The sequence below is a fragment of the Artibeus jamaicensis genome, unplaced genomic scaffold (assembly GCF_021234435.1).
Source record: "Artibeus jamaicensis isolate MK-2021 breed Jamaican fruit bat unplaced genomic scaffold, CSHL_Jam_final contig_387, whole genome shotgun sequence".
Taxonomy (NCBI): domain Eukaryota; kingdom Metazoa; phylum Chordata; class Mammalia; order Chiroptera; family Phyllostomidae; genus Artibeus; species Artibeus jamaicensis.
In genome coordinates this window covers 25,509,840-25,537,348 of record NW_026521812.1, presented here as the reverse complement: position 1 = coordinate 25,537,348, position 27,509 = coordinate 25,509,840, and the positions used below count along the sequence as shown (strand labels likewise).

Below are 27,509 nucleotides of genomic sequence, written 5' to 3'. Positions count from 1 at the left end.
ACCGTGACCACAAATGTCATTAACCTCAACTGAGGTGGGCCTCTCTCCCCCTGTCCTCACAAACCCCCAACCCATCCCTGAAGTGGAGAAATGTCTAATTCAGCCCCTGAGATCCCCAAATCCGCTGGGCCTGTCTTTTAACATTAAAGCCCCAGAGTGGGTCCACTCCTTCCCTCTGAGAACATCTGTTCTCTGGTAAGGGAAGCCCCTCAGGAGCTTCCAGCTGCACACACTCAGCAGACCAGGCGGGGCCTTCCGGAAGCCCTCCCACGCCCCTTTCCCCCTTCTTGCCTGTCCCCATCTGAGCACATCACTTCCCTCATGGGGGCAAGTTACTGCCAACCACAAGGAAGCAGAAACACACATTTCTGACCCGAGATTCAAGCTTGTTCTCAAATCTAGTCATTAGCAAAGAGCTCATTCATAGCTGAAACTTTAGCCCCATCTAACTCAGTTCTGAGGTGTACACACTCCTGACCAGAAACCTGGCAAGGAGGTGATTTGTACCCCAAATTCAAACCTAACTTAAACCCTGATCATGAAGAAGTTAAACACATACACATCCTCTCTTGAATAATTCTTGTATCAGTGGGGGAATCCAAATTAGAAGAGGAATATTTAGGGGAAAAGACAAAATTAAAATTCACAAGGGGCATTCTGACTGGTATGGATCAGTTGGTTGGGCATCATCCTGCAAAGAGAAAAGTTGCTGGTTTGATTCCTGGTCAGGACACAGGCCTGAGTCACCAGTTAAGTCCCCAGTTGGGGTGTATGCAAGAAGCAGCAGAATCAATGTTTGTCTCCCTGTCTTTCTCCCTCCCTTCCCCACTCTCTAAAAATAAAATATAAATAAAATATTTTAAAAACAAACAAAACAAAGTTCATGGGTTATGGTAAAAACACTCAAAGTTGACATTTGGGTTTTTTGTGACCTTTGGGAAGCCCCTCCCACTGATGGCATGGGGAATGGGATCTCTGCTGGCCGGCTGCACTCCCCTGCCCCAGGCCTGGGGCCGATTCCTGCAGGATGAGGCTGGTAGCGGGTCCGGAGGCTTGCTAGCATGACTCCCACACACGGGGTAGCTGACCTGGTCTGGTCCCACAGCGCTGGATTCCAAAGTGCAAGTGCACTGGGCAGGTGATACACTGAAGGACAGTGATCACACTGTGCTTGATACAATACATGTGGCCCCAGTGAGGTGCTCGGTGTCACCCTCCCACAAAACCAGAAAACAAGGAAAAACAAAAGCTGGGTCTAGAAAGTGACAGTTACGCTGCAAGAAAGTTTGGGGTTCACCCTCTCTCTTAATCGGACTTTATCATTCTGGGTATTGGTAAGTTGTACCACCATCTGCTATAGATGACGTTACTGATACCTCTACATGTATTCTAGCTATGTTAACTCCTTTCTACATCTTTGATATAAGTAAGCCCTGTCCATTTTCATAAGCAGAGTGTTCAATTTGTATTATAGGCAACAGTCGATAAAGTATTCATGAACCCGGGCTAAGCGAGCAGAATCCTTTGCAGGGACAGAGATGAACACTGGGAGCTACAAGTCTTTGTGTCCCTTGCTTAACTTTTGAAACCTACAGAGAGCCAAGACCCATCTTTCCTACCACACAGGAGAGGCTGCTGGTAAATAATCAGAAAAAGCAGATGACCTAAGAGACAAAGAGAGATGGGTACCCAGAAACATCATGTGCACTCCTGGCTCAGGCAGAAATGACAGGCACACATACCCTGGTCATCAGTTGCGTGAGCCGCTCCGCTCTTTTTTACGAGCTAGTGTGAGCCGGGCGTGGGCCCCACTCGCCGGGAGGCCTGCAGTGTGCCCGGCGAGGTGAGCCTGGGGCGCTGGCGCAGCCTGGGAGAGGGCTGACCGGGGAAGCCTCAAAAACGGTGTTTGATCAGTAAATGAGAAATAGTACAATTCAGCTAAGTGTTCAAAAAAAGGTTTTAAAATAACAATAGATAAAATAATGAACTAGAGAAACAAAGGAGTATAATTTCTAAGTGCTAGAAATGATGCTTTTTAGAAAAAAGAAGAAAAAAAACGCACATTCTACCAAAACTCTGACTAAACTAACCAAAAAGGGGAAAGAAGTTACAGATGACTCAAAATTAGAAACAATGAATATAACCACAGACAGGGAGAGCAAAGTCACTTATAATGAACAAATATTACACATATTCCTGTGCCAATAAATTTTAAAATCCCAACAATACAGACCATTTTCTAGGAAATACAAATGACCAAAGTGGTGCAAAAAGAAAAATGATGGGAACAGAGCAATGACCATGAGAGTAGGTGGAGGAAAAGAGCCCACAACTAGAATAAAAGAGCTCTCCCCAGACAGCTCTACAGACACATGCCTTCAACTTTTAAGGAGAAAACTTCCATGCTATGTGAACTGTTCAATGATAAATGTGATGGCCAACACTCAGTAAGCCCTTACTGCGTCTGCCATTGGGCCGCATCTTTCAAAAACACCACCACTTAACTTTCAGTACCACCATACAGTCGCCTCCAGATTGTAAGTCGGAAAACTGGAACCCAGAGAGGTTAAACAACACGACCAATGTCCCACAGCGAAGATTCAAACCTGTCTTTCTACGGATAAAGCTGCTCCTTTAATGACAATTCCCCACTGCCTTGCCACGAACAGGCTCCATACTCTCTAAGGGTTCTCATTGGTTTCTGGGGGAGGCAGGTAGAAAGAAAACTGTGGAAGCAGGGAGACAATCTAGGAAGCAGCGGACCATGCAGGGCCGATGCATGCCTCAACAAGGATGACGTCAGCAGAGATGAAAACCCAGGGAAAAGCACGAGCTTTTACGGGGTCAGAACTGGCACTCCAAAGAATCTTGTGTGTGATCAGAGATCCCATTCACACAGTCAGGGCGCCATGCAATGCTACATAGAAGAGTCCCAGGTGCCTTTACTACGGCATATGCCTTGGTTTCCCCAAGAAGAAAAATTAGAGCCATTAACACTGCCCCCACCCCCGCCAATTCATAAAGACTGTAAACAACAGTGAGGAGTCTACCAAAACTTTGGCTCCTTGAAAGTGGGCCAATAATAACCAAAGGTGTTATTATCTTTCCCAATTGTGTCTAACTAAGCATTCTCCAGAGCAGTTTTCCCAAGCTTCCTAGACCTTAAGAATTAATTACCTGGTGAGGTGCGTGGGAGTCAGGGACTCCTACTGAAATCAGACGCTCCAGAGGCACGGCTTGAAAAGGTTTAACGAGCACCCGGGTGATTTTTTAGGGCAGACGCTCTATCCCCTGGACGTGGCAGAATGGGGTGGGGGATGGGTGTTAGATACCTAAGTGTAAAAGACGTACAGAAAAGAGCTTGGGAGAAGTCAGCATTATCTTATTTCTTTAACGGTCAGTTCATCCCAAACATATCCTATCTGATATCAGCATTTCTCAGAAAGAACTAACTGTAGGTGACTGAAACCTACGCCGACTAATGGCCTACACAGAAAATATCAATGTTAAATGCACACCAGCACTTTAGCATATCATCAGCAATTTAGGGTCTGCTTTTCTAAAACGGAGCTTTCCCTGATTGTGGACACATACAGCCGGATACCTGGCTTCTAGCTGAGACGTGGCCCGGCCTCCTTCTGCACTGACCTCTAGCAGCTCAGAGGCTCAGTGGCCTGCTCACCTCCAATCTCTGGTCCTCCCCAGCTGGAATGTCGGTAATTCCAAGGCAGCATGGGCCATATCTGTCTTGTTGATGACAGTGTACCCCTTCCTTCCTCCCCCCCCATTTCACCTAATTCTCAGCATGGTGGGCACACAGGTAAACTTGGGGCAGGGAGAGAAAGGGCGGACGCAGCCCACCTGGAGAAGGGAGCAGGAAGGAAACCAGTGGACCTGCGGTACATGGGGTGGCCGGCGTCCGCCCTCCTTCCCAGTGGGACGGTAGCTCCAGCAGTTATCCTACTGAACACGGCCCTCAACTTTTCTTATCACCAGCAGAACCAACCCAAGGAATGAGCAGTCATCTGGCACATGGCAATCAAAACCCCCTTGCTTGGGACAGTCACTTGCACAAGTGACAGAGGACTGAATGACTGGAGATCACTGAGGCTGTTCCCAGTGCTGGGTGGGAAGTACTCGGTTCCTGCCTGCTCCAAGCCTGGCCCCTTTGGCCCATCCCAGAAAAAGCTGGCCTTTCTGGACTGCTTGCCTATGTGCCACCTTGGCCACTATCAGCTTCTACTGCTTGCATCAAAAACCTTGTTGCAGGAGGCCAAGGAAAGCAGAGAGGAAAAGAAAAGGTGGTGCTCAGAAAAAGTTGACCCCATAGCAGTAACACCCTCATACTTTTGACAACTATCCCGTCCACAGATCAAAAGAAAGTTGCTCCCTAAAAACATATTTCAACTACGGGTTTATGAGCATTCTGTTTACAAACTATAATAAGGCTAAACACTTCCACAGTGGGTGGTGAGACACTTAAGGCCTCAGAAGTCCTGGAGACTGAGATAATATGTGGTAATATATTCACCCGAAGAGTTTCCTGTTTCCACCAGAGAAGGGATGATGCAGTGGTAACTCTCGGTTCAGGTCCTTACACGACACAGTAATGGGCATTCACCGCTTTGCCCGGGGGGTTCAGAAGGCAGCAATTAAAAGGAACACCACCAGACAGCTTTAAGGTATTTTCCGCATAGTTTAATCATCCTGCCTGAGAACAACGAAACAAGGAGTCACAGTTCCACTGAATTAAAAAAATAATAATAATCAATGCTCAGAATGTCATAAAAAAAAACAACTAAAATTCAAAAGGAAAACTCTGCTTCATCTCATGGATTAAAGTTGATATTCTTTGCCCATTGACCTCTGACGAAGCAATCGGAGGACTAGAGTCTGGTGGCCCTGCCCGGATACACTGAAGCTGGGGTGCTGGAGCCGCGCTACCTACGCCTGCTCGGGCCACTGCTGCGGTGGAAAATGAGTTTCTCATGCATTTGCTCAGCTGGGTGTCATTACAACCTTGGAGCTAGATGATTTGAGTATGATTATATTCCTTTTACAGATGAAGAAAATGAATCCAGGTAAGGTAGCTTACTACGCTCACAGAACAAGAAAAGGGAAGGCCAAGGGCTATGGTTTGTGTGTTCTGACTTGTAGTCCGTCTGGCAAGGACTTGGTTCCTTCATCCACCCAACAGAAGTAGCATCACAGATGCCTGCAAAGTGCACAGGGTGAAGGGACCATCCACAGAACAGACAGTCACAGTCTGTCTTCAAGTCTTCAAAGGACACCATAAACCAAACCAGTATTTCATACTTTTCATTAATGTATTCCCATAATCGGCTTGATCTGCTGTCTCTGGCTCAGAGACGCTGAACTAGAACTTCATGGTGCTGGAAGCCCCGGGAGCAAGCTGTCTCCTGTTGGTCTGTAGCCCAAGGGCACAGTGGCCTCGTGGAGAAATGCGACTGGACAAAGGAACCGGCTCCCCTGGCTCCCCACTAGTGCCTGCACACCCGGGCTCCGCTCCACGCTCGGGAAAGCCCTGGGCAGGGAGGTCTAGGCCACGCTGGCACCAGAGCGGATCAGAGACTCCTCACGCCACACACTTTCAGGGTTGACTTTACAGAATGCAAACAAATGCAAGGAACAAATAAACAAAAAAAACCACATTTCATTAGATAGGAAGCATAACTTAAAGCAGGTGTTGACCTCCCTAAACCTTGACCTCCATGACATTAAAATACCTACACAGAAATCCTAGGCTACCTCAATATCCTGGAGATGATCAGCAGTCCTTTAAGGTGTAAAATCTTTCCTGCCAAGGAAGGAAACAGTGCGGGGACAGAGGAAGAGAAAGGCGATGTTTCCAGGTTTCTCAGCCTGCAAGACAAGGATTTCTCCTCTCTACCGTCCCTTCCCTATCAGCAGATGTGATGGACCGCCCCTAACTAGTCAGCCACAGTGGGCTCTGGTAAGGGAGAGGAAACGGTGTCCTAGAAAAGAGGATCTATGTTGCGTATTCCTTTGATCCTCCCGAAACAAACTGAAATTTTGCTTTTCAAGAAAGAATGAACATTTGCTTTTGTTCTTAGTTGATTCCTATTAGAGCTCTTCTCTTACAATCCTCAAAAGAAATAGAGTTGTAGCTACTCTCCCTTTCCCCATGGCAATTCTCAGGGAGAAAAAAAAAAAATTAGTCACCCTACATACACACGCAGCTGATACTCAACCTTTGGTACCCTCCTGTGCTAAAGCTCCTGGACACTTTCTGTGAAGGCAGACTTGACAATTAGTTACCATTACGGCAGCTGTCTCCTAAAAAGTATACATTCTTCCTTTCTCTGTGTATCTCCCCTTTAGTAACTCAGTAACAAATTGTGGACTATTTGACTATGAAACTGAAGCCACAAAAGATAGTTAGGATGGGGAAACTCCTCAAGAGGTAGCAGGCACCTTCCTTCTATCTGGACTGTGGGGCTGCAAACCGAACCAACCAATATAAAGAGAATTTATCACCATCAGGAAGAATGGTGTGCAGTGATGGGTGGAAAAGCCAGGAAAAATAAACACTCATGTAGTACTCACAACAACTGAGAATGAGACTGCTGCCTCTGCGAAGAAAGCAAAGGAAGCAACTCCGAGAGCCTGAGAGTCGGCCAAGCAGTCTGCTGGCCAGTCTAGACAAACGTCTCTACGATCCTCCTGGACCTGTGGTCCATCTGCACAGTGACAAACACAGGACGGTTTTAAAGTCTCTGGATTTGGCCATTGGGCCACTGCTGATGATGAAGAGAAGGGTTTACATGGATCGGAGATGTTACTGAGAAATGGGGCCGGGGCAGGGTGGTGAATCTTCCAGCTACATAGAAGGGCATGCAGAGTAGGTTGTAGACAGGCAGAGGAAAGGGGGGGTGGCCTGGGGTAAGACCTGAAACAAGATCTGAGCAGGGCACACCTGAACGGGCCTGGAGACCAACTGGGGAAAGAGGAAAAGATCGCAAAGAGCTACAGCAGAGTGTGGGGCTCAGGGTTGGCTTATTCTGTTTGCCCCAGGGAACTAGAGGGAGATTCAGGGAGTTAAAGGTTAGGAAGTCAGCCACATGCATATTAACATCAACAATGGAGGAGGAGGGCTCGAACGGCCTCAGCGTCCAAACGCTGGGGTACAAGGAGACACAACAGACTTCCACGATCTGCACAGGGCAGGCCGGGCAGGCCGGACGTGCCCGCTGACCGGGAAATGTGGGCCACCTGCCCGTTGGGTCCCGCCGGTCTACTCCTCCAACGACTTTAACGACCGCGAACCTCCCCCTCCAGCACCTCGTGTCTCTCCAGCTCAGACATGTCAAGAGTGCACGACTCGTGGCAGATAAACTGGTTTGAAACCGAGCTTTCCCTTCATCTTATTTTTGTTCTTTAGTTTTGTATTTCCATCGAGATTCTCCTAGAATTGTTTTATGAGTAGCTTTTAAAGTTGTAATTGTTTGGAGCACCACAGTCTTGCATCCTTCCCCCACTTAATATTCTGCCATAAGCGCTTTTTCATCTTAGTAAGCAGCTTGTCTAGGGCGACATTTTGATTTTCTGCTGAAACACCGCACTACTGCTGGAAACAGACCATCGCCAACCTTTCGCTACTGTGAGGAACGTCTGAAACCGGCCTTTCCAAGGTCTCCGTAAACCCAACGGGACGTCATCACTCTCCCAGTAGACTGGAAATCTATTCTTCTTTTTCAAGTGTTTGCTTTTCTGCTGTTGCTCCCAGACAGGTTTAATTTTTCATTACTGATGGCATATATGAGTACTAATGATGTTATATTCACTTTGTGCACATTCACTTTATTGAACTCATTAATTCTACTGATAGTAAGTTTGCAGTTGTTTCCCTTAGGTTTTCTAGATACACAATCGCATAACCTACAATTAGTAATGGCTTTCTTTTCTCCTGTCCAAATGGTGGTTTATTTTTTATTGCGCTGGTTGATGCTTTGCAAACATACAATAACGGTAATGAGACAGGCATGCGAGCCTGCTGTTCAGATTGTTTTTTTGACCTAGATGTCACCTTATTAGAGCACTATTACTCCAGGCTATAGTTTTAGATTTTCTCTCATTTCTTTTTGGACTTAAAAAAAAAATTTACTAGAATAATTATATGGCTTTATTTAATCTAGTAATATTAAACTATTCTTCAATCCCTGTGATAAACCCTTTTTAAAAATCTGTTAAAGTTTATTTTTGCCCTTTACATCTATCTTCGCCAGCCGGGCAGGCCCGTGGGTCTGCGGCCCGGCACCGCAGCCTCCGGCCGCCCGCCCGCCGCCCCCGCACAGCCAGGGGCCTTCCGGACCCGCACGTGCTGCGCCTGGACAGCACACCGCGCGTCTCAGAACTTCGTTTGGGAAAAGGGATGTAAATACCTTAATGTTTTATATTAATTACATGTTGTGATGTTAATGTTTTGAGTATACAGTTGACCCTTGAACAACAAAGGTCTGTGCTGTGTGGTCCTCTTACACTTGAACTTCTTTCAGTAAACGTACAGTCAGCCCTCCGCACCCCCCGTTCCGCATTCTCATTTCAACTAACTGTGGACTGAGTCCCGTTTCAGTCCACGCGCTGGGACCTGCAGGCTGAGGGGGTGGGTGGGGGTGGTCTGAGACCCAAGCCCCAGGAGCAAAAGTTACTCATGGATTTTGAACTGTTTGGGGGTTGGTACCACTAACTCCTACACTGTTCCAGGGTCAACGTTACCACATTAAACAAAATACATTACAACCATTTCCACCTGTTTCTTGTTACTTTTTAAAAATGCAGCTACTAGAAACATTTGAATTATACGTGTGGCTTGCATTATATATCTGCTGTGCAGCGTGGGTCTACTCTTTCCTCTTCACAAAGCATCTCTGTTAAGTTTTCATATCAAGGATGGATTTACTTTTAAGAGTCAATTGCACTGTGTAAGATTGCCTACAATCTGGAACATTTGCTGTAAAATGTGTTTATATGGGCTTTGACAGCTTGAAAGGATTCCTCCAGATTCAACTCCCCCACCCTTGTTTTTGAGAATTTTCTAAGTTACTAGTCTGCTCTGATACTCTTTTTTAAAGGATAAAGCTTTAAATGCCAGACACTGTCAGAACTGAATAACCCATATTAAATACGAGGCTAAATCCAGGGACTTCCGAGAGCATCTCAGATCTTACTGTGAAGAGCCGCCGGTGTTCCTTACTTCCTGACTGGGTCGTACTGAAAATGTAACGAGCAGCTGTTTCTTTGTTTCAGAACCAATGGGAAGATCTTGCTCTTTACATAAAGGTACAAAGCCTCTGCGTGAGCATGAACAACTACTGCAGAAAGTGCTCCAGCCCCTCTTTTGCTCATCAGGAATGCACCCCCTGCAGTTTCAGTCTGAGGTGGAAATTCAGCTCAGGAGATCCAGGATGACAGAGCAGCCTTGGCCAGGAACAAGCCCGCTTAGAGAGAGGAGCGAGGGGCGTGGCAGTGGGGCAGTGGCGCAGGGTCCACGCGGGAGGACCTACAAAGTTCCACAGTGCACACGGACATGAGTGTGCTCGTGTAGCTACAGCTGTATTCCCAAAGCTGTTATACCAGAGTCCTTTTTCTTTCTGTTGTTATTTTTAACGTCTGAAGTTGAAAACCACCAGGGCTACTGGGTTCTAATACTGGCTAGCCGAGTGACCTTGGACACGTTACTCAGTCATTTAATAACTCAATTTCTTCACTTGTAAGATGGGGAAAAGAAAAAGTTCTACTTCAGGGTCTGAGGATGAAGTGAAATGGGGTAGGCAAAGCTGTCGGTAAAGCGCCTGGCACACAGTAAGCACCCAATAAGTACATACCATGAAAATAACAGTGTGTACCCATTGGTTCCATTAAATACTGACTGTAAAATCACTAATTAGCAAAGAGTCGTCTAATAAGTGGCTTGTCAACCATAGGACCAGCCATTATTAATTCAAGGATGGCAAAGTATGCATCCATTAACACAGAAGCCAAAGCTGGGCCACTCTGGCATTGCTGAATCACTCAATCACCATCAAAGAAACCCGGGAAGTACCCGACACTTCAAGTAACCATCACAGAGACGGTCCTTGGGGACAGTCCTCTAAGAGATGCCCAGAAAGTTCATTTTCCTACCCCGGTGCTTTCCATCACCACAGTTTATGGAGCTGTCTGGGATGCTCCATTCCCAGACTCAGTCCCTGTCTCAGCCCAGGCCAGTGCTGGACACCCGAGGTCGGCGTGGCCAGTGCCCCGTGAGGAGGCAGCCCCACGCCTGCTCCTCCCAGCCTTACCTGTAAGGTGCAGCCTTCACCTGTGCCTTAAAATACCCATCTGTTTCTCATCTGAGAATCTCTACCCATTTGCCTCTATAACCCAATGGTTCATGACAGAAAAATGAAAACCCCAATACTGATCATTCTCACCTAGAAAAGGGAGAGAGGGAAGATCAAGGACAGACGTAAAAACCATTACAAAGTCTCAAAATGGTGCTATGCTCACTTCAAGGACAAAGGACAGGGGAGAGGTTTTAGGCATTTCCACTGTGAGAAGCCATCTCTGAGTCTGCCCACACCTTGTGGTCACTGCCCCCACTAATGCCAGGTGGAGAGAGAATGCAAGCAAGAACAGGTGAGGGTGGTGAAAAAAGAAAGCAGGTGAGGTAGTGTGTGAGGATGAAGGAAGAAAAACGAGATGATGTGAGATTTCCTTGAATAGCAGCAACCTCTTCCTGCCTCTATTTTTTCTCTTCCAGAGATTATCCTCCCCAGCTCACCCCACTCCTTTCCTCATCCAGCTCTTCCCCAAGGAGATGTGGAATCTGTAGCCCCGCTGACCAGGAACTGTGGAGCAGGTGATGGGAAGGGGAGAATCCCAGCCCCACTGCCAGGGCCACACCACGAGCGAATACTTCCCTGGCAAATCTGAATTGCCTTGGAAATCATTGGTTAGGGGCCGCAAATAGAAGAGGTGCTAAGACACAGGCTTTTCAGAGCTTGGAAAATCACCCAAAGTGCATTCAACTTTTCTTTTTTTTTTAATGGTAAATGTACTCTGGGATTCTAAAGAAGCTCTAATAAACTTCTGGAACGGTGTGCATATGAAAACTGCATAAATACATATTCTTACATAAATACAGTTGTAAAGAACAGTCAAAGAACTTGAAGTGGGTTGGAGAAATGCTAAGTCCTCACCCAGGCAAACTGATTTAACCACACACAGTGCAGGTAAGTGATGAGTCCCAAATGACCAGTCCTGGGAGCTCCAAGGAAGAAAATGCATCCGTGGGAAATGGCACTTAGAAGTGACTTTATTAATGAAACAAGACCGCAGCTCTTGTTTCTCCAAAATCCTGCGTTTCTCCAAAAGAAAAGGAAAGCTTTAGCTTTTAAACAGAGCAGAAAGTTCTCCCCTTCAGCCCCTGACTTCTATAAAATATAAGGAGATACTTATTAGTTTACTTTTAACTTCATTGTTTCATTTTTATTGTTGCACTAAAAATTCATATGTAATCTAAGAATAGCTTTTAGTTTTCAAGACCTGATTATTTGTTCAATAAGACTTTCTTTCCTTTGGAGGGAAAAATGTGTTGGGCAGTATTTTCTTCTATATGATTTTTCTCTAGGTTTTCTTTTGGTCAAATCAGTTTTCTTTCTAATATGTCCATTTCAAATAGTTGGCTCATCAGCGTCACTACAAACCGTAAACATTACTCAGAACAGTTACGTGATCTTCTCTGGGGCTAAAAATACTTTCACCTTTTCCCATGAATCACTTGACACGAAGCGGCAGGACCGCCCTGTATATACTCCCTGTCCCATCGCAGAGAACGCAGGGAGGTACTGGGAAGGAACACAGGATTACTGACGTCTGGCCTGCCGTTACTCACTACGGCTGCCTTGGTCTTTAATTATAAGCCCCGATTACCTTTGTCTGCTCGCTGTCTGGGTCTTCAAGCCAAGCGTAAGGGTCATGAATTTTATGCCCATGATAATCCTGTACCTGCAAAAGACAAAAATGTGTCATTAGAGAATGAGTGTTTAAACCCAATTAAAGGACTGCTTTCTGAATGTGATGCAGACATAGAAAAGGGACAGACAAAACCACCCCAATTGGCTCGCTGGCAACATGTGTGCCCCAGTTACCACGTGAGCCAGAGTTGGCAGGTTCTCAAAGGTGTCAAGCCACCCTTCGTGAAAAGAATGTTTTCACTTCAGTGGGAAGAGAGATGAAAGGTCAGAATAGGAAGCAGCGCCGCCTGCACAACACAAAACAAAGGCCAGCCGCTGTGCTAAAGAAACCCGAAAATGTGCTGTCGGGGGCACAGTGCAGAACTGCGCACGATGCGGGGGGGGGGGGGGGGGGGGGGGCACGTACAGGCGCTTATTGTCCTGCTCTGGCTAAGCTTACTAACGATTCGAAAATCTCCCTACGATATATGATATGATCAGGCTTGCCTTTAAGTCTCAACTGCCACAAAGAAAGTGACTAATGTGTAGTTACAATGATTCTAATTGGCATCGGCTGAAAAGGTGGACTAACATGCAATGAAAGAGCACTTCTAAACTGCCTTTCTTCCTTTCTGTATACTGTTATGGCATGCTTTCTTTACCCTGATAGAAATAAAATTGCTTGGTGTAAGCAGGGCCTGGCTGAGGGGAGGCCTTTGGGAGCACCCCTGGGGGCTGATCATCAGAACTACCTGGGAGCTTAGTGAAAAGCCCCAATTCCTCCGAGAATTCCTCCGAGAATTCCTCGGAGGGCTGGCCTCCAAGATGGACTGAGTCCAGACCAGAAATCTGGAGTCATCCCTCCCCTAGGTGCTTATGCTGAAAGAAATTGTGCAGATGTAAAAATCATTACAAAACCTCTCCATTTTGTGCCATCATGATTAAACCAGTTCACTGAAACCACACCAACAACGTCTCTGAACAACTCCAATGTGCCGGTTGAGGCTTCTCATACACAGTTGTTGGGAAGGACTACCACTACCTCAGATGAGAGTTTTTAATCTGTCTGCTTGCTCCATGCTATTCCACCGGAAGGTAGAGGCTAATCCCTAAAGAAAGCAAACACTCTCCTGGAAAAGAGAAACCTGCTGTCTCTACTTCTGGTCAAAGTTCCAGTGTGGCTGCCGCCAAGTAAGAGACATCCCCTGAGCCCCGAACCCCAGGCCATCCGCGGCCAAGTGTCTGCCTCTGTTCTGGTGCCAGGGAAGGGGTCACCTGGGAAGACCACACCTGGAAGGACGGGCAATTAAGGCGGAACACTTGGCAGGGACTGACACACGCAAGGGACATAAAACCGGACTGAAACTTCCAGTGAGTCTTCATAAAATTACTGATTTTTTTTTGGGGGGGGGAACAATTTTCAAAGCTTACCTAGAGCCACTAGATTTTACCTGTCACAACTGAATGTAAGTTTTTTATCTTCTCATGTTTTTACACTTCACACACCTTGAAGTGGTTATAACTTGTAAAATAACAACTTTCTTCTCCCTGCCAATAAGAACCCGGATGAAGAATCCTGTAGAGGACCTTCCGGGTCGGCACTGGACTGGCAGGAACAAGGCTGGGCCACGTGCCAGGGGAGGGCCCCACTGAGTTCACAGCCACAGCATTAAAGACAATCTGCCAGCAGCTTCCCCCCCAATAATCCTTGCAGGGGGACGGGCCAGACACTTCAAACCTGTTCCTAGGTCACGATGTTATGAAAATTGACCAGTATCCAGACTTAACGTTTCATATGGAAACAAAAAGATTAACAGGAAGCCTTGATAGTTTTATAACCAAGTAAATAAAGGCATTGCCAACTGCTAGAACCAAGGCAATGAACTTTTACTGAATATCCGCACTGTTGTGCTGGATGTTTTAAAGGAACCTGGTAGGGGGCTTAATGATATTCCCGTTTTACACATTATGGAATGCAGTTAAGCGAGGTTAGTAAGAGTAAAGGCTGCAGATTTACCGGTTCACTGAGGTCCCTGGGAGCTAACCATTGTGCACAGATCACGGCCACATGATCCGGTCTGTCCCACTGTCCCAAAGATGATCCCAGCAGCCAGGGGCCCCCTTCCCCTTTTTTCTTCTACAAGACCATGTCTTACAAATGGAGTGGCCACAGAGCCACACCCCCTGAATTCAAGTTATTCAGTATCTAATTCTCTCATCTGATTTAAGTTTGCAAGTCATTCCTCACCTTCCCTAGAGGTTCTAGAAAGAGAGTCCTGATAAGCCACTGTTACTATTCAGTATTTTACTCACACTGTTCAACGACTCGCCTGTTACCTTCAGGATACAGTGCAGACGTGTATCCACAGCAGGCAGAGCCCATGAAACCTGGCCCCACTTTTTTTTCTTTTCCAACCCTATGCAAGCGTGTCCACCCATGGAGGCTGTGTTCACACAGGCCTTCCTGCCATCCTACAAACACATGCAGTTTCATGACCATCCAGCCCTATGTAACTATGACTTTAGTTAGAGGGCCAGGAATATCCTCTCTACCTTATCCAACTGACCAACTTCTAGGCTCAACTTACATATTATCTCCTGCTACTGGTGGAAATTAATCCCACCCTCTTGTGTTCCCCACTCACCCATCCCACTCTTCTAACCCCTGCCACAAGCATCAATTATCGACAGCAGCACTCTCAGGGGGTGGCGATGGCATTACACAGGAAGTACCACGGTTTCCAAATTTCTGCTCACCAGAGCACAAATCCACCAGAAAGGGTTGCATGCCCCGACCCCACGGTTCAGCAGGAGACTGCCCAGTACATGGCAGAAAGATAATCAAGTGAGTGAGACAGAGAGCAACAACAATGTCTAATACCTGCCGGAGAGAAATAAACCCATTTTAGAAATGAAAGCTATAATTTGAGCAAATGCGTAAGTCCATCCTGAGGTTTAGTAATCAGGGCTCGTGTCCCAGGAGAGAAGATACCCCATGTAGGCTACCAGGGCTGAGATGAGTGCCCTGTGGGATCCGCAGGGCAGAGTCCAGGCTAGGCCACAGTTACTGCCCCTTGGCCATGAGGCTTAGTGTGATCCTGAGTTCTCTGGTAAGAAGGAGCTGAAGAGCATTAAAATCCACGGTACTGTATATATACCCTTTTGAGTTAATTATTCATAATCTGTTTAATGTCTTCATGAAATTCTCACTTAACCTTTTCAAGGACTCTTAAACATAAATAAATGAACTGTAGGATTCTGGAAACACTAATAGGGGAAAACAAAGCCAGAAGCAACCCCTCTCCCCCAAAGCCAAACGAAACAAATCTGAAAGGGCACTTACTAAACCACATAATGGGTAACTGTTTATATTTCTGTCAATCCCCCAAACTCGCGGATCCTCAAGACCTGGACTGAGCTATTCACCTGTCTTCTTATGACTAAAGTCTGGTACACCACAGGGCTAGACTGTCATGTGAATGAATGAAAGACAATATCCTCACTACAGAAGCAAGTAAGTAAGCCCTGTGGTTAGTCTGTAAGCCAGCCCTAATATTTCATACATGATAGAGAAGGCCAATAACGAGCAAATGATCTGCCAAAGGATATCCTACTGGTGAGCAACAAAGCCAGAACTAGCACTCAAGCCTTACGTGGTCTGTCCTTTCCATGCTGGCAGGATCACTTTATTCCCAAACACAAACGAAACAACCTTCTGAACCACAGGAATAGGGCTTACCTGGGCTGTTAGACCAAATTTAACAAGCAAAAGGTTGAACAGCCTTAGAAAACATGGTTACCATATGACCAGTGGTCAAAGAAACCATGAATGCATCAGTGCCACTTGGAAGTCTTAATTTAAAACAATATGTCCTGCCCTGACTGGTGTGGCTCAGGGGGTAGGGCATTCTGTAAACAGAGAGGTCAACAGTTTCGATTCTTCTGGTCAGGGTCAGGGCACATGCCTGGGTTTTGGGCCAGGTCCCCAGTTCAGAGAACGTGAGGCAACTGAATGGTGTTTTTCTTCCTCTCTTTCTCTCTCCCTTCCTCTCTCTAAAAATTAATAAAATTAAAATGAAAAATAAAAAGAAAACTACAACTTATTTATTGTAAAGCCCAGTACACTTTAACCTAAAATGAGATGTGTTTTAAAGTACAATCTGGCATAAATTGGGTCCAAGTAAGCAGAATAAAAATTTTAACTGTATTATACAAAAAATTTTTTTCTAAATTCTATTTTAAGGAACCTGAGAAATTTGGCTATTCCTAAGAGAATCATGCCTACAACATTTGGATGCACTACAGTTCTTAAGATGCCAAATTTATTTTTACACACACAGAAAGAGCTGTTTGCCCACCAATTCCACCCATTGGATCTGAACGGTTATCCTGGGTTCATCCACAGTTTAGGTAAATGGTAGCTAACCCCTTTACGAGGCAATACTTTAAGCTCATCCTTTAAAAGGCCATTCCTTCTCTCTTATAAGGCCTCCTCTTGCACCCCATCAACTCCTTTTCTTGCTTAGGGAAACTTGGATCAGCACTGCCACACTTAGGGGTCACTGTTCACCTTCCACGTTTCTGTCTCTGCACCCCCAAACGCCCAGCACCTGGCCTTGGGCAGGGTAGGCACTCAATACACGTTTTAAAATCGAATGAATGAACTTCAGCTCTAAGGGTTTTAAATGCCGAAGTTTAAAAAGTTTGCTTTGTGTTTAAATTCTACATCACCTGCACATACACACTCTTTCTCCTACCACCATATTTATGGCAAGAGTCTCCTCCAGTTAAAAAGCGGTAACACTTACTACCTGGGCGTCTGCCCTTGACCCCATTGATGTTAGACAACTGCCAAGCCGCTGCTGACCACAGGCTCCGCTGCCAGCAGACGGACAGTGACGGCCACTGGAGACTCTGGGGCTCGGGAGGAGCCCCGCGCCCCCGGCCGTTTCTCGCAAACAAAGGCCGAGGGGGAGGGGAAGGACGCAGGGGGCAAGGGGCTGCGGGTGAGGCGGGGTCGGCGGGGGGCCGGGTGGGCGCCGGCAGTGGTACTCACCGCGGTCTCGTCGCGGTACACGTCGGGGTACTGGAAGGACAGCATGGCCGGAGCGAGCAGGGGGTCGCGCGGGGCGTGGGCTCCAGGAGCAGACGCGAGCGAGCCGGCCTGGCTGCGGGGCAAGGCTGGGGCGCCGGCGGGGGCCGTGCAGGCTACAGAACGAGAGGGGCTCTCGGGTGGGGCTCGCACGACAGGACCCGCAGGGCGCCGCGGAGACGTCCGGGAAGCAGGAAGCAGCTGCCGCGAGTCCCGGAGCCCCTCCCCGGCGGGCGGGCCCAGCGGCGGCGCGAGCGAGCGGGGCGGGCGTCAGAGCGTGCGCCGGGCGGGCTCACAGCTCCCTCTGCAGGCGCGCGGCGCGTGGGACGAGCCGCCGGGACGCGCGGGGCGCTGCGCTGGCAACGCCTTACCCGCGGGGCCACCAAGCGGGCAGCCGAGCCCCGCCTCCGGGACCCCTGCCGGGAGCGCGGGTCAGGAGACGCCTGCGGGGCACAACCCGCCACCCCCGCCGCGCCCGCCCGAACGGCAAGGATTACTGTGAATGATTCCCCCATCTTCCTGTTCTTCAGAGCAGAGGGCTTAAAGTGACCCAGTTTCTACTGCCTGCGATTCTGGACTTGGAAGGGAAGGGATAATGGGTCGTGAGGACCTAGAAGGGAACACATCGCTCTTCACTTCAGCACCCTGGTGGACACTGGAATATGTTTGACACCTGGAATTTGAAGATGCTTTGAGCTGTCGGTCTGACAATGGATGAGCCCTTATTTGAAATGTACCAGTTAAGAAGGGACCAAGGTGGGAGGCCTGGAAATCATCCAGGGTCTTTTGTTCATGCTGTTGGGCTCCTCTGTCCTCTCCTGCCAACACGTTTGTCTAGTGAGCACCCACTGTTGTCCCTGCAGTGGGAGGAGGGTAGCAGATTATGATGCTTGACCTCAATGTGATGACAGTCTAATAACTACATTCCTTCATCTCTTAACTATTAGATGATGTGTCTTCTGCTCTTGCTACCTGGCCCATCTGGAATAAGCCTTATAGCCTGAGCTGTGGTGTGTGCTCAATGTGTTTTGTGCTCCTGGTTTCTTACAAGTCGGGGGAGGAGTAATGGGTGTGGCCAGAAAGTCCTTCACATCCTGAATCTCCAGTGGACACTGTACCTACTGTAAACTCCGGTCTTGTGTTAGTTTTCTATTATTATCTCAACTCTATGTCTCACTCCCTAATTCAGTGTTTCTGTTCATGGTGGGATGTTTTATAGTCACATCTTGCATATGTCCCCAGACCTCCCTCCTTGCAACCAGTTCTGGGGGAGCTCACCCTATTGATGCCAAACCGAGTGCAAACAGACACAGGGACATAGCACAGCCTAGCACCCCTGATCCCAGTCCGCTGGCCCAGGGGCTGCCAGACATTGTCCTATACTTCTGCCACTTTGGGGGCTCTTTAGAAGCAACCTAGTACACATGACCCAGAAAATTTTCTAATAAAAACAATAATAATAGTAATAAAGTACTTGTTGAGTGCTTTTTATATGCCAAGAAATTTTCTTCTTTAACTTTATGAGATAAAAACTAATATTCCATTTTTACAGTTGAGAAAAAGACTTTTAACTCAGGAGTTCACAAATTAAGCAAAAAAAAAAAAAAAGCAGAAGTAGGGCTAAAATTCAAACCCAGATCACTCTGATTTCAGCACTCATTCCTAACCACTTTGATGATCTTTCCCTTCATACATAAGTAGGGGCACTCTATGATCTACAGGGACACCCGTTAATACTGGAACTTCCCCAGGACTTCATTTTAGTGGGAACTAAAGTAGACATTATGGGAATGTAGTACGCAAAGGACAAGTCAAACTTCAGGTGCCGTCCTCTCTTCCTCTCCATGGAGGCAGCTAGCTGGTGCCCAGCTCCTCTGGGCTCTAAAGCCAATGCTTTGTAATACATGGCAGATAGTGTAATAGGCTACCAGCAGTGTCTTGTCTGCAACTGCAGTGAGGTGGAGAGGAACACGAGCACCAGCCCCCTCCCCTTGGACAGAGTGGACACTACCAGTGCTTGCCACCTACTTGTTGTCTGTTGTCTGCTTTAATCCTCTTAGCAAAGTCCATTTTACAGGAAAGGTAAAGGATGAGTCCCTTCAACATTTCACTTTATAAAGTACAGATGGCAAATACAATGCCCGAGGGCCAGTGGCCCTTCTGCCTTGTTTTATCTGGCCCAGCACCTTGTTTCTACCCGGTGGCAGTGCCGAGCTCCTTGCCCCTAGTTAAGGAGTAGTTACATTTATACAGTCCTGAAATTACATTCAGCCCTTTGAAGGCAACTGTGAGGCTGATGTGGCCCCTGGTGAAAATGAGTTTGACACCCCTGTTATAAAGGCTTGGTGACAATGAACTCCTTTAACTTGACCTTATCTGGGAAGCACTTTATCTGCCCTTCCATTCTAAATGATACCTTCACTGGATAGAGTGTAATCTTGGATGTAGGTCCTCGCCCTTATTATATGAAATGTTAAAGGAACCTATCTAAGAAAAAGAAGATCAAAAATATGAACAGTAAAATGACAAGAAACTCAGAACTATTAACTGAACCTAAAAAAAAACAAAACAAACTAAGCAAACAACTAGAACAGGAACAGAATCACAGAAATGGAGATCACATGGAGGGTTATCACTGGGGAGGGGAAGGGGAGAGAATGTGGGAAAAAGTACAGGGAATAAGAAGCACAAATGGTAGGTACGAAATAGACAGGGGGAGGTTAAGAATAGTATAGGAAATGGAGAAGCCAAAGAACTTATATGTACAGCCCATGGACGTGAACTAAAGGCAGGGAATGCTGGTGGGAGGAGGCATGCAAGGCAGAGGGGAATAAAGGAGGGAAAACTGGGACAACTGGAATAGCATAATCAATAAAATATATGCTTTTTAAAAAGGTAAAGGAATCTCAGCAACTTTAGAGGAATTTGTCTGAAGTCATCACACAGAGAAGGTAGAGCCAAGATTCAAATTCATCATTTAACCTCGAAGCCCATGCTGTACCCTGTCCACAGAAAATGAAGAAAAGGCAAGTATTAGAACTTTCTCAGAAATGGAAGTGCTACCTCCAGAATATATACCAGAGGTCTCTGACCTCTGTCACTGCACACTATCTCAGGGGAATTATGGAGGTAATACCAGGCGAAATCATGCTCTAACCTCGGACAGCCCATTTCCACAACACTGGGCTCTTGGACAGATGCGGCTAGCAGAGACAGAAGGACCTCCAGGGAGGCCTGCAGCCTCCCTTCTAGTGCCTCAAGGTCTGGACTGAGTTACCCAGAGTCATGCTGCTAAGGAGGCAGGCTAGTAATCATTTATTGCTTCTTGTTTGGCTCAATCCTATCTCAAGTTCTCGTGAAAGCATCACTTTCAACCACATATAGTAAGCTCCAAGGATTTCTGGTCAATGCACAAGGACACTTAGTCATGAGGCAAGTGGCGGCTGAAATCCATCTCACTCTCCACTTGCCATACTGCGCACAGGCGCTGACTGCATTCACAAGGAGGAAGGTCTATCTTTATAATCTCACAAAGGTCCACTGCTAAGAGGCTGCGTCTGCCCAGGGGAAGGATTTTTTTCTAATTCACAAAAGAGTGCCATCTTGTTTGCACCCCTTAAGTACTGATGTCTTGGGTGTTGCCCAGATAATCCATCTTTAAAAAAATTTTTTTAAATTTATCTTTAGAGAAAGGGGAAGGCAGGGAGAAAGAGAGGGAGAGAAACATCAGTGTATGGTTGCCTCTTATGTGCCCCTGCACTGGGGACTTGCCCACAACCCAGGCATGTGCCCTGACTGGCAATCAAACCAGTGACCAGCAGGCCAGCATTCAATCCACTGAGCCACACCAGTGAGAACTTGAAAAGGAGAGAAACATCATTTGGTTGCCACTTGCACACTCCTAACTGGGGACCTGCCTGCAACCCAGGCATGTGCCCTGGCCAGGAACTAAACTGGCAACTTTTGGATTCGCAGGCTGGTGCTCAGTCCACTGATCCATACCAGCCAGGGTGCTAATCCATCTTTTTAATTAGACTCTGGTTTTCAGGTAGCTACTAATTGATGAGTTCAGTCTTTTCTGACTACTATTCCCCAAAGATTTATATTCCTTTTTCCAGTGCAACTTTTAATAATTTTTTATGTATTCCTGTGTATTTAATACATACACAGCATCATGAAGCATGAAACAGCACCGAGAGTAAAAGTGAGGTTCTCTTCTTGGCCAGGCCACTAATGGAGTCCTTACATCCTGAGGGTCTTTATCTATAACATGAGAGAATCAGATCAGATGGTCTCCGAGGCTTGGACAATTCTGATTCGACGTAAGAACTAAAGTGGAGATGTAGGAGTTTCCAAACGAACTCTGGAATTAAAAGTAAAATTGTCCTGGGGGAGTGCAGTTCATATCTTGTGAACAGATGGAGGTGAGAGTAGGCAGCGATCGTCAACTGGAAGGGCTTTTTCTCTGTAGTTTTCAAACAATCCAGGAGGGCAGATTGGGCTGAGAGCACATCGCTGGCCTGTAGTCTACCAAATTCATAGGCTTGATCTTTTCAAGAACTGTAGCTCTTCCTTTCTAATACCTTTTTCTTGATACAGGCATATGATTAAAAGGGTGGAATTGCAGCTATGAAATCTGTGTCCACCTCCTCCTCCCCTTCTCAACTTAATGCCCAACTGCATTAAGTACTGGAATGAGATAATAGGGCCAAATTCAATCCAGATGAAAAATCTGGGCAGAGAAAGAAGATCAGCCATCAGTCTGGAGCATGCTTCCAGTTCAGTTCGTGGAACTTGTCTACCATTTCTAATGAAGTTCTCAAATGTGGGGTGTTTCTGGATCTGGAGAGAGGAACACCCCCCCCCCCCAACACACACACATGTAAAACAAACTAGTTTATTTAACTAGAGAAGAAAGTGGTCTATTCATCTGTTTTAAATTAGGAACTGAGAACTTCAAACTATTCAGTAAATATATGTAATAGAAAATTGTGTCAGTTCAAAACGATTGGCTATAAAATTGGAGAAGAGAGTTAAGGATCAGAAGGAACCGAGGGGGAAAGGAAGTGAGATGGACGGAGCACGATGGAGAGACCGCATCCCAGACCTGTGCCAAGAAAGGTGAGGGTGAGCATGAGGAGGTAATATGGAGACAGACAGTAAACTCATAAAGGCACATGTGGACAATCATAGTTGGACACAGATAGTCTTTCATGGTCTTATGGTCTTTAGAACAATAATGTTAAATTTTTAAGTTCCACCAGAACCTTTACAACTCTGGGATAATTAATGACATGACCTCTTGGTGTTTTTCTTATGAATTAGACTAAGTAGCACATCTGACCTGCGCACTCAAGGTTCTCTGCCCTGCTTAATATCTCCAGTTTTGTCTGAAGTTCCTAAGTAGCAACCAGACTAATTTTCCATTTACTACTGCTTCCCTCATGCATCTTCACATGTATCATCTTGAATCAGTGAGTTCAAATGCACTGTGCTGCTCTTACTTGACATGTATATTTTAACCATTTCATTAAAAAATCACGTGTATTATTACAGCCTCTAATAAGGAATGTGTGTTGGGAGGCAGTCATCTTCAGTCCATTACCCTCTGCACTTTTGGAGATTCAATAAAACCTAAAGAGTTTGGGAGCTAGCTGGTTTAGGAGTTGCCCCAACCCCCAGGACAGTTTGAAGTCTCTAAGCCCTCTCTTCCTGATAGCGCAAAGCCCCAAAAGGTAGCTGACAATTCCCAAATCTACACAGGACTTAACAATTTCTTTTTCTTTTTCTTTTTCTTTTTGTGGGGCGGGGAGGGAGAAAGAAGAATCACTTTATTATTTTTTATAGAAGTACTACATATCTGGGGAAGAAGGCAGACAAGATAGGTCCCTCTAAAGAAAGAACTGTTAATGTATTGCTGGGTTCTCTGGGTCACCTTTCTCACTCCCTCGACACAGACTGGCCACCAAAAAATCTGAATGAGGATGGGAAGCAATTGGGTCACCAGAATAAAGAATACCTAGGAGCATCATTTTTATTTCATTCTATGTAAATGGTACCCTCCGGAACTGTGCAAGGCAGTTTCTCGGTACACATTCCAGAAAGATTGTCCTGAAAACAAATGACTGTATCTGCATTGTATATCACAAGAGGCTGTCTTTGAAAGAAAGCATCCTGTAATGGAAGCCCTGCATTGTATATCACAAGAGGCTGTCTTTGAAAGAAAGCATCCTGTAATGGAAGCCTGGGGATTTTCTATTGATTAAACTAACCATGATTTAATGCAATCACAGATCATGCAAGGAAATGATACTGGCTTTTGGTCTGCTAGCACTTGGCAACATTTCCACACTTCTTTGATATCTTTCGTATTGCAAAGGGCTATGAGCCTGTAAACTATATTTCCTAGTATAGTCAGCTGGTTTCTTGGCTGGGTCCTACCAACAGAAGGAAACATGAAAAGGAAGAGGAGGAGATGTTGGGAACCACCCTGCCTAGTTTCAGAAGCTGTAACCCCACCATGGCTAAGGCTGAGTGAGTGACCTTGGGAACATAAGCCACTAAGGAGACAAAGCTTATCTCCCTGGCAGGGGTGCCACCTCTGCTCCTTTGACTTCACCCTGCCTGGCCCCCAATGCTTGATCCACTCGCCAATGACCAGTAAGAGTCCCCAAGGGAGGGATGACCTAAGACAGGCACAACCATGGGGAAACACCAGGGAAGGATGTGGGGGGCTCTAGCAAAAGGGGGTGATGGACTCTCGCCCCTCGGCTTTGACATAGCCTGAGTCCTCTAATTCTGTCTGTGAGAAGTCTCCTAATCTCTTGGCTGCCTTACTTCCCCTGCCTGACTTAAGCCTGAAACAATGCCTTAAGCCTGAAACAATGCTGGCGGTGGGTGCTGTTTTGTGCTGGAAAGGGCGGGTAAAGGCCTAGGGCCATCAGGCCTAAGGAAGAATATGTAAAATTCTGTGAAACAAGCTTTGTCTAGAATGTTCTCAATTAAATGATAAGGGTCCAAGCAGGAAGTGAGTTTGTTCCTCAAAGTTTTATGGCCATTTAGCTCTCTGACCCTTACTCAAAATAGGCGCTCAGAGTACTTTGTATGTTATCTATTGTTTGGTTCTAACTGCCTGACAGTGATTAATGAGCTTTACCTGTATTCGGGTGCAAAACGAACCCAATAAAAGCCCGTTGAAGAAAAGGCTCCAGGCCCTCCTCCTTTGAGAGATCAGCTACCTTTCCTCCCCAAGCAGATCATGTCTTGGTAGACTTATTTTCATCGTGGTGGCCAGGGGTGGGGCCCTGTGGATGGACCCCCCCCACAAGGAGAGTGACTACTTTTTTCTCGTGTGTAGGTTCTTTCTGTCAATGGCAGGTACGGGCTGATCACTGCAGGCTGTCACGCGGGCAGCACAGCTGGATCCGTGGGGGAGAACCTTGTGCCCCCCACAAGTCAGCAGCAAATGCAACAAAGTCAAAGGGACTATGGGCGCCTAGGCTCTGCAGCCCCAGTGGGAGTGAGCTGTGGACTTCCGGTGGAGTGGTGGCAGTAATGAGTGGCAGTGGCACTGCCGCAACACCAGCAGCATTGTACTCAAGGGGCCCGAATGACACCACTTCAGCCTTTGCTCCTTCCACCTTAGGAGAAAGAATGGCTCTGACACTCACTCATCTTTAGGTAACAACATGGTTCCTTTTTTAATCTTTGGCCATCACATTTGCATAACAAACTTCTGATACTAAATTCCCTCTCTTTGAAGTATCTACCATGGCTCTTTTTTTTTCCTACCTAGACATTCTTTTAGCCATGAATAAGAGTAAGAAAAAAATAGCAAGAAACATAAGTAGACCCTCTGAGGGTTTTAGATATTGGAAAGATCAAATGCATAATATAGCATTTGGCATAATTCAAATGCCAAGATATGAATTATACCAAAAACAATGTTATCCTCCAAATAGTAAGCTACAGGAAAGTATAAAAATGACTAATTAGATCTGGTAAAAATATAACTTTTAGAAATGAAAAATAAATTGGTGAAATAAAAGTCATGGATAGGTTAAATATCAAATTAGAAAGTTAAAAAGAATTAATGAACTGAAAGGTAGCTCTAAGGAACTAACACTAAATGCAACACAGAGAGACAAAGATGATAATAAGAAAGTAAAAGAGAAATATTAAATGTGAAAAAGTAGAAAACAACATTTGGTCATCTCCATAAATTAAGAAAACAAAATTCCATATGCATTCATCAAAAAATCTCAAGGGCAAGTAGAAATACAAGAGAACATCCTAAACCTAATTAAGGTAACAACAAAAACAAAACAAAGATCAAACCCTACCAAACTCAACCCTACCGCAACCATTTTAAATATGGAAACATCGGGAGTGTTCTCGGCATAACCTCAAAAGAAGAATAAGCACGTTGCTGTCACCCCTTCTGCTGCACGTCACATGGGGGGTCAGAAAGGAGAAAATAAAATGTCATTTGTGTATGATATAATTGTTTACTTAGAGAACAAAATATCTGCCAAAAAGTATTCAAAATAATAAGCGTTGCTCACTGAGGTTGGATATATGAATAGCATGTAAAAGTCGGTTGTATTTCTAGATGTACCAACAAACAAATCAAAAAGTTAATTTAAAGTAACCCCATTTATAGTGGCAATAAAAAGCATAAAGCCTCTGGGAATACATCTTAAAAGAGGTTCAAGATTGGACCATAGAAAATTAGAATATTTTCCTGAAAGACATGACAGAAAACCTAAATAAATGGAGAAGTGCCACATATTCATGGACTGCTGTATTTAATATTGAAAAGATGCCAGATGCCCGCAGGCTGATTAGTGAATACAATGCCAACATTGTTAAAATCTTAATACTTTTATTTCTTTTCTGGTGGAATGTGATGAGTTAATTCCATAGGGAGGAGTAAAAGGCTAAGAACTGTCAAAACACTAAGGAAGGAAGGCTTTTCCTATCAAGAATTAATACAAAGTTACAGTTAGTTGACAAGGTATGGTATATGAACATGGATAGAAAAATGGAATAGAATAGAATAGCCAAAAACAATTTCACAAATACATGGAATGTTGGTATTTTATATTAGTGGGGAATGGAGGAGCTGTTGAATAAATAGAGTCGGAATAAATGTTTATCTGTGAGGAAAGAAGTAAAGTTGCTTATTTACCTCATATCATATCAAAATAAACCAAATAATAAAAATGCCCCAAAATAAACTCCAAAAAGATTACAACTTAAATTTCAAAAGCAGAACTTTAAAACTTAAACAAAAACATCTTTCTTATCTGGGGCTAGGAAAAAATTTCTTAAACATGGCATACAAAAAGAACATTAATTTGACTATATTAAAATAAAGAACTTCTAGACATCAAAGACTTTAAAGAGAGTGAAAAAGCATGCACAGGTTTGGATTTATGGCAGGCCTGCCCCCTGGGTCTCTCAGAGAGCCCTGTGCCAGAGTAAACTGCTCCCTTGGACCATTGCCTGGCCTCTGCCTATAGGCTACCAGCCATGAAGTGGGTTGCACAATGGAAAAAGAGAGAAGGAGAGAAGGAAAAGTCAATACATAAACTAAGAAAAGATAATTTCTATAGATAAAAATAACTTCATCGTGGGCTGAAAAGTGAACAGACAACTCAGTAGGAAAATGGAAAAGGACATAAATTGGCATTTACAGAAATGGAAACACATATGGTCAATAAATACTCAGAGCTGAACAATATTAATAATTAGGGAAATGAAAATTGCAATCACAATGAAGTTTTGTTTTATACCTTTCAATTAGCAAAACATAAAAAAAGGACAGTACTAATTATAGGAGAGGTTGTAGATTCTTATATGATGTTGGTGATCCAACCCCATAAAAACATCTAATAATATCTTAAAATGTAGAGTAAATATTAATAGAATAACAAACAGGAAAAAGTCCACAATCATAATGAAAGTTTTTAATCTCAGCAATTAAAGAGCAATCAGTCAGTGAAGAAATAGAGGCTTTTGGTCAAGATGGTGACATAGGTAGACATGTCTCACCTCTCCACACAATCACATCAAAATTACAACTAAAGTATAGAACGACCATCACTCAGCAATACCAGAAGTTGAAATGAATGGAAGTCAACTGCAGTACTGAAGAAACCACATCCATCCAGACTAAGAAGGCTGCGGATGTGGAACAGGCTGGCTCCACACCCGCGTGGATAAAAATTTGGGAAGGATGTCTTAGGAGCAAGAAGTCCCAGACCCACACCAGGCCCCCCAGCTCAGGATTACAGTGCCAGGAGGATAAGTCCCCACAACTTCAGGCTGTGAAAACCAGCAGAGATTGAGTCAGTAGAGGCTGGAGCCCTAAGTAATTCCTACTGGGGAAACCACACACAAACTCACTGAGATTTGCTCCCTCTGAGCTCCAGTAC

The 27,509-nt window shown here is 45.4% G+C and overlaps 1 protein-coding gene and 1 non-coding gene across 2 annotated transcripts in view; one reads left to right on the top strand and one right to left on the bottom strand.

The window, feature by feature from the left end:
- Positions 1-17,293, bottom strand: part of PREP (prolyl endopeptidase) — a 101,439-nt gene extending 84,146 nt beyond the window's left edge. Inside the window, exons 1-2 of the mRNA XM_037159000.2 lie at positions 17,035-17,293; positions 11,956-12,030 (exon numbers count right to left, since the gene is read on the bottom strand). Of these exons, the coding sequence (XP_037014895.1) occupies positions 11,956-12,030; positions 17,035-17,079 (120 nt within the window). The 5' untranslated portion in view covers positions 17,080-17,293. The remainder of the gene's footprint in view (positions 1-11,955; positions 12,031-17,034) is intronic.
- A 9,198-nt stretch (positions 17,294-26,491) lies between these two features.
- LOC119059444 (small nucleolar RNA SNORA42/SNORA80 family) lies at positions 26,492-26,624 on the top strand. The gene has a single exon (XR_005084410.2). It is a non-coding gene; the product is annotated as a small nucleolar RNA SNORA42/SNORA80 family (small nucleolar RNA).
- The last annotated feature ends 885 nt before the right edge of the window (positions 26,625-27,509 follow it).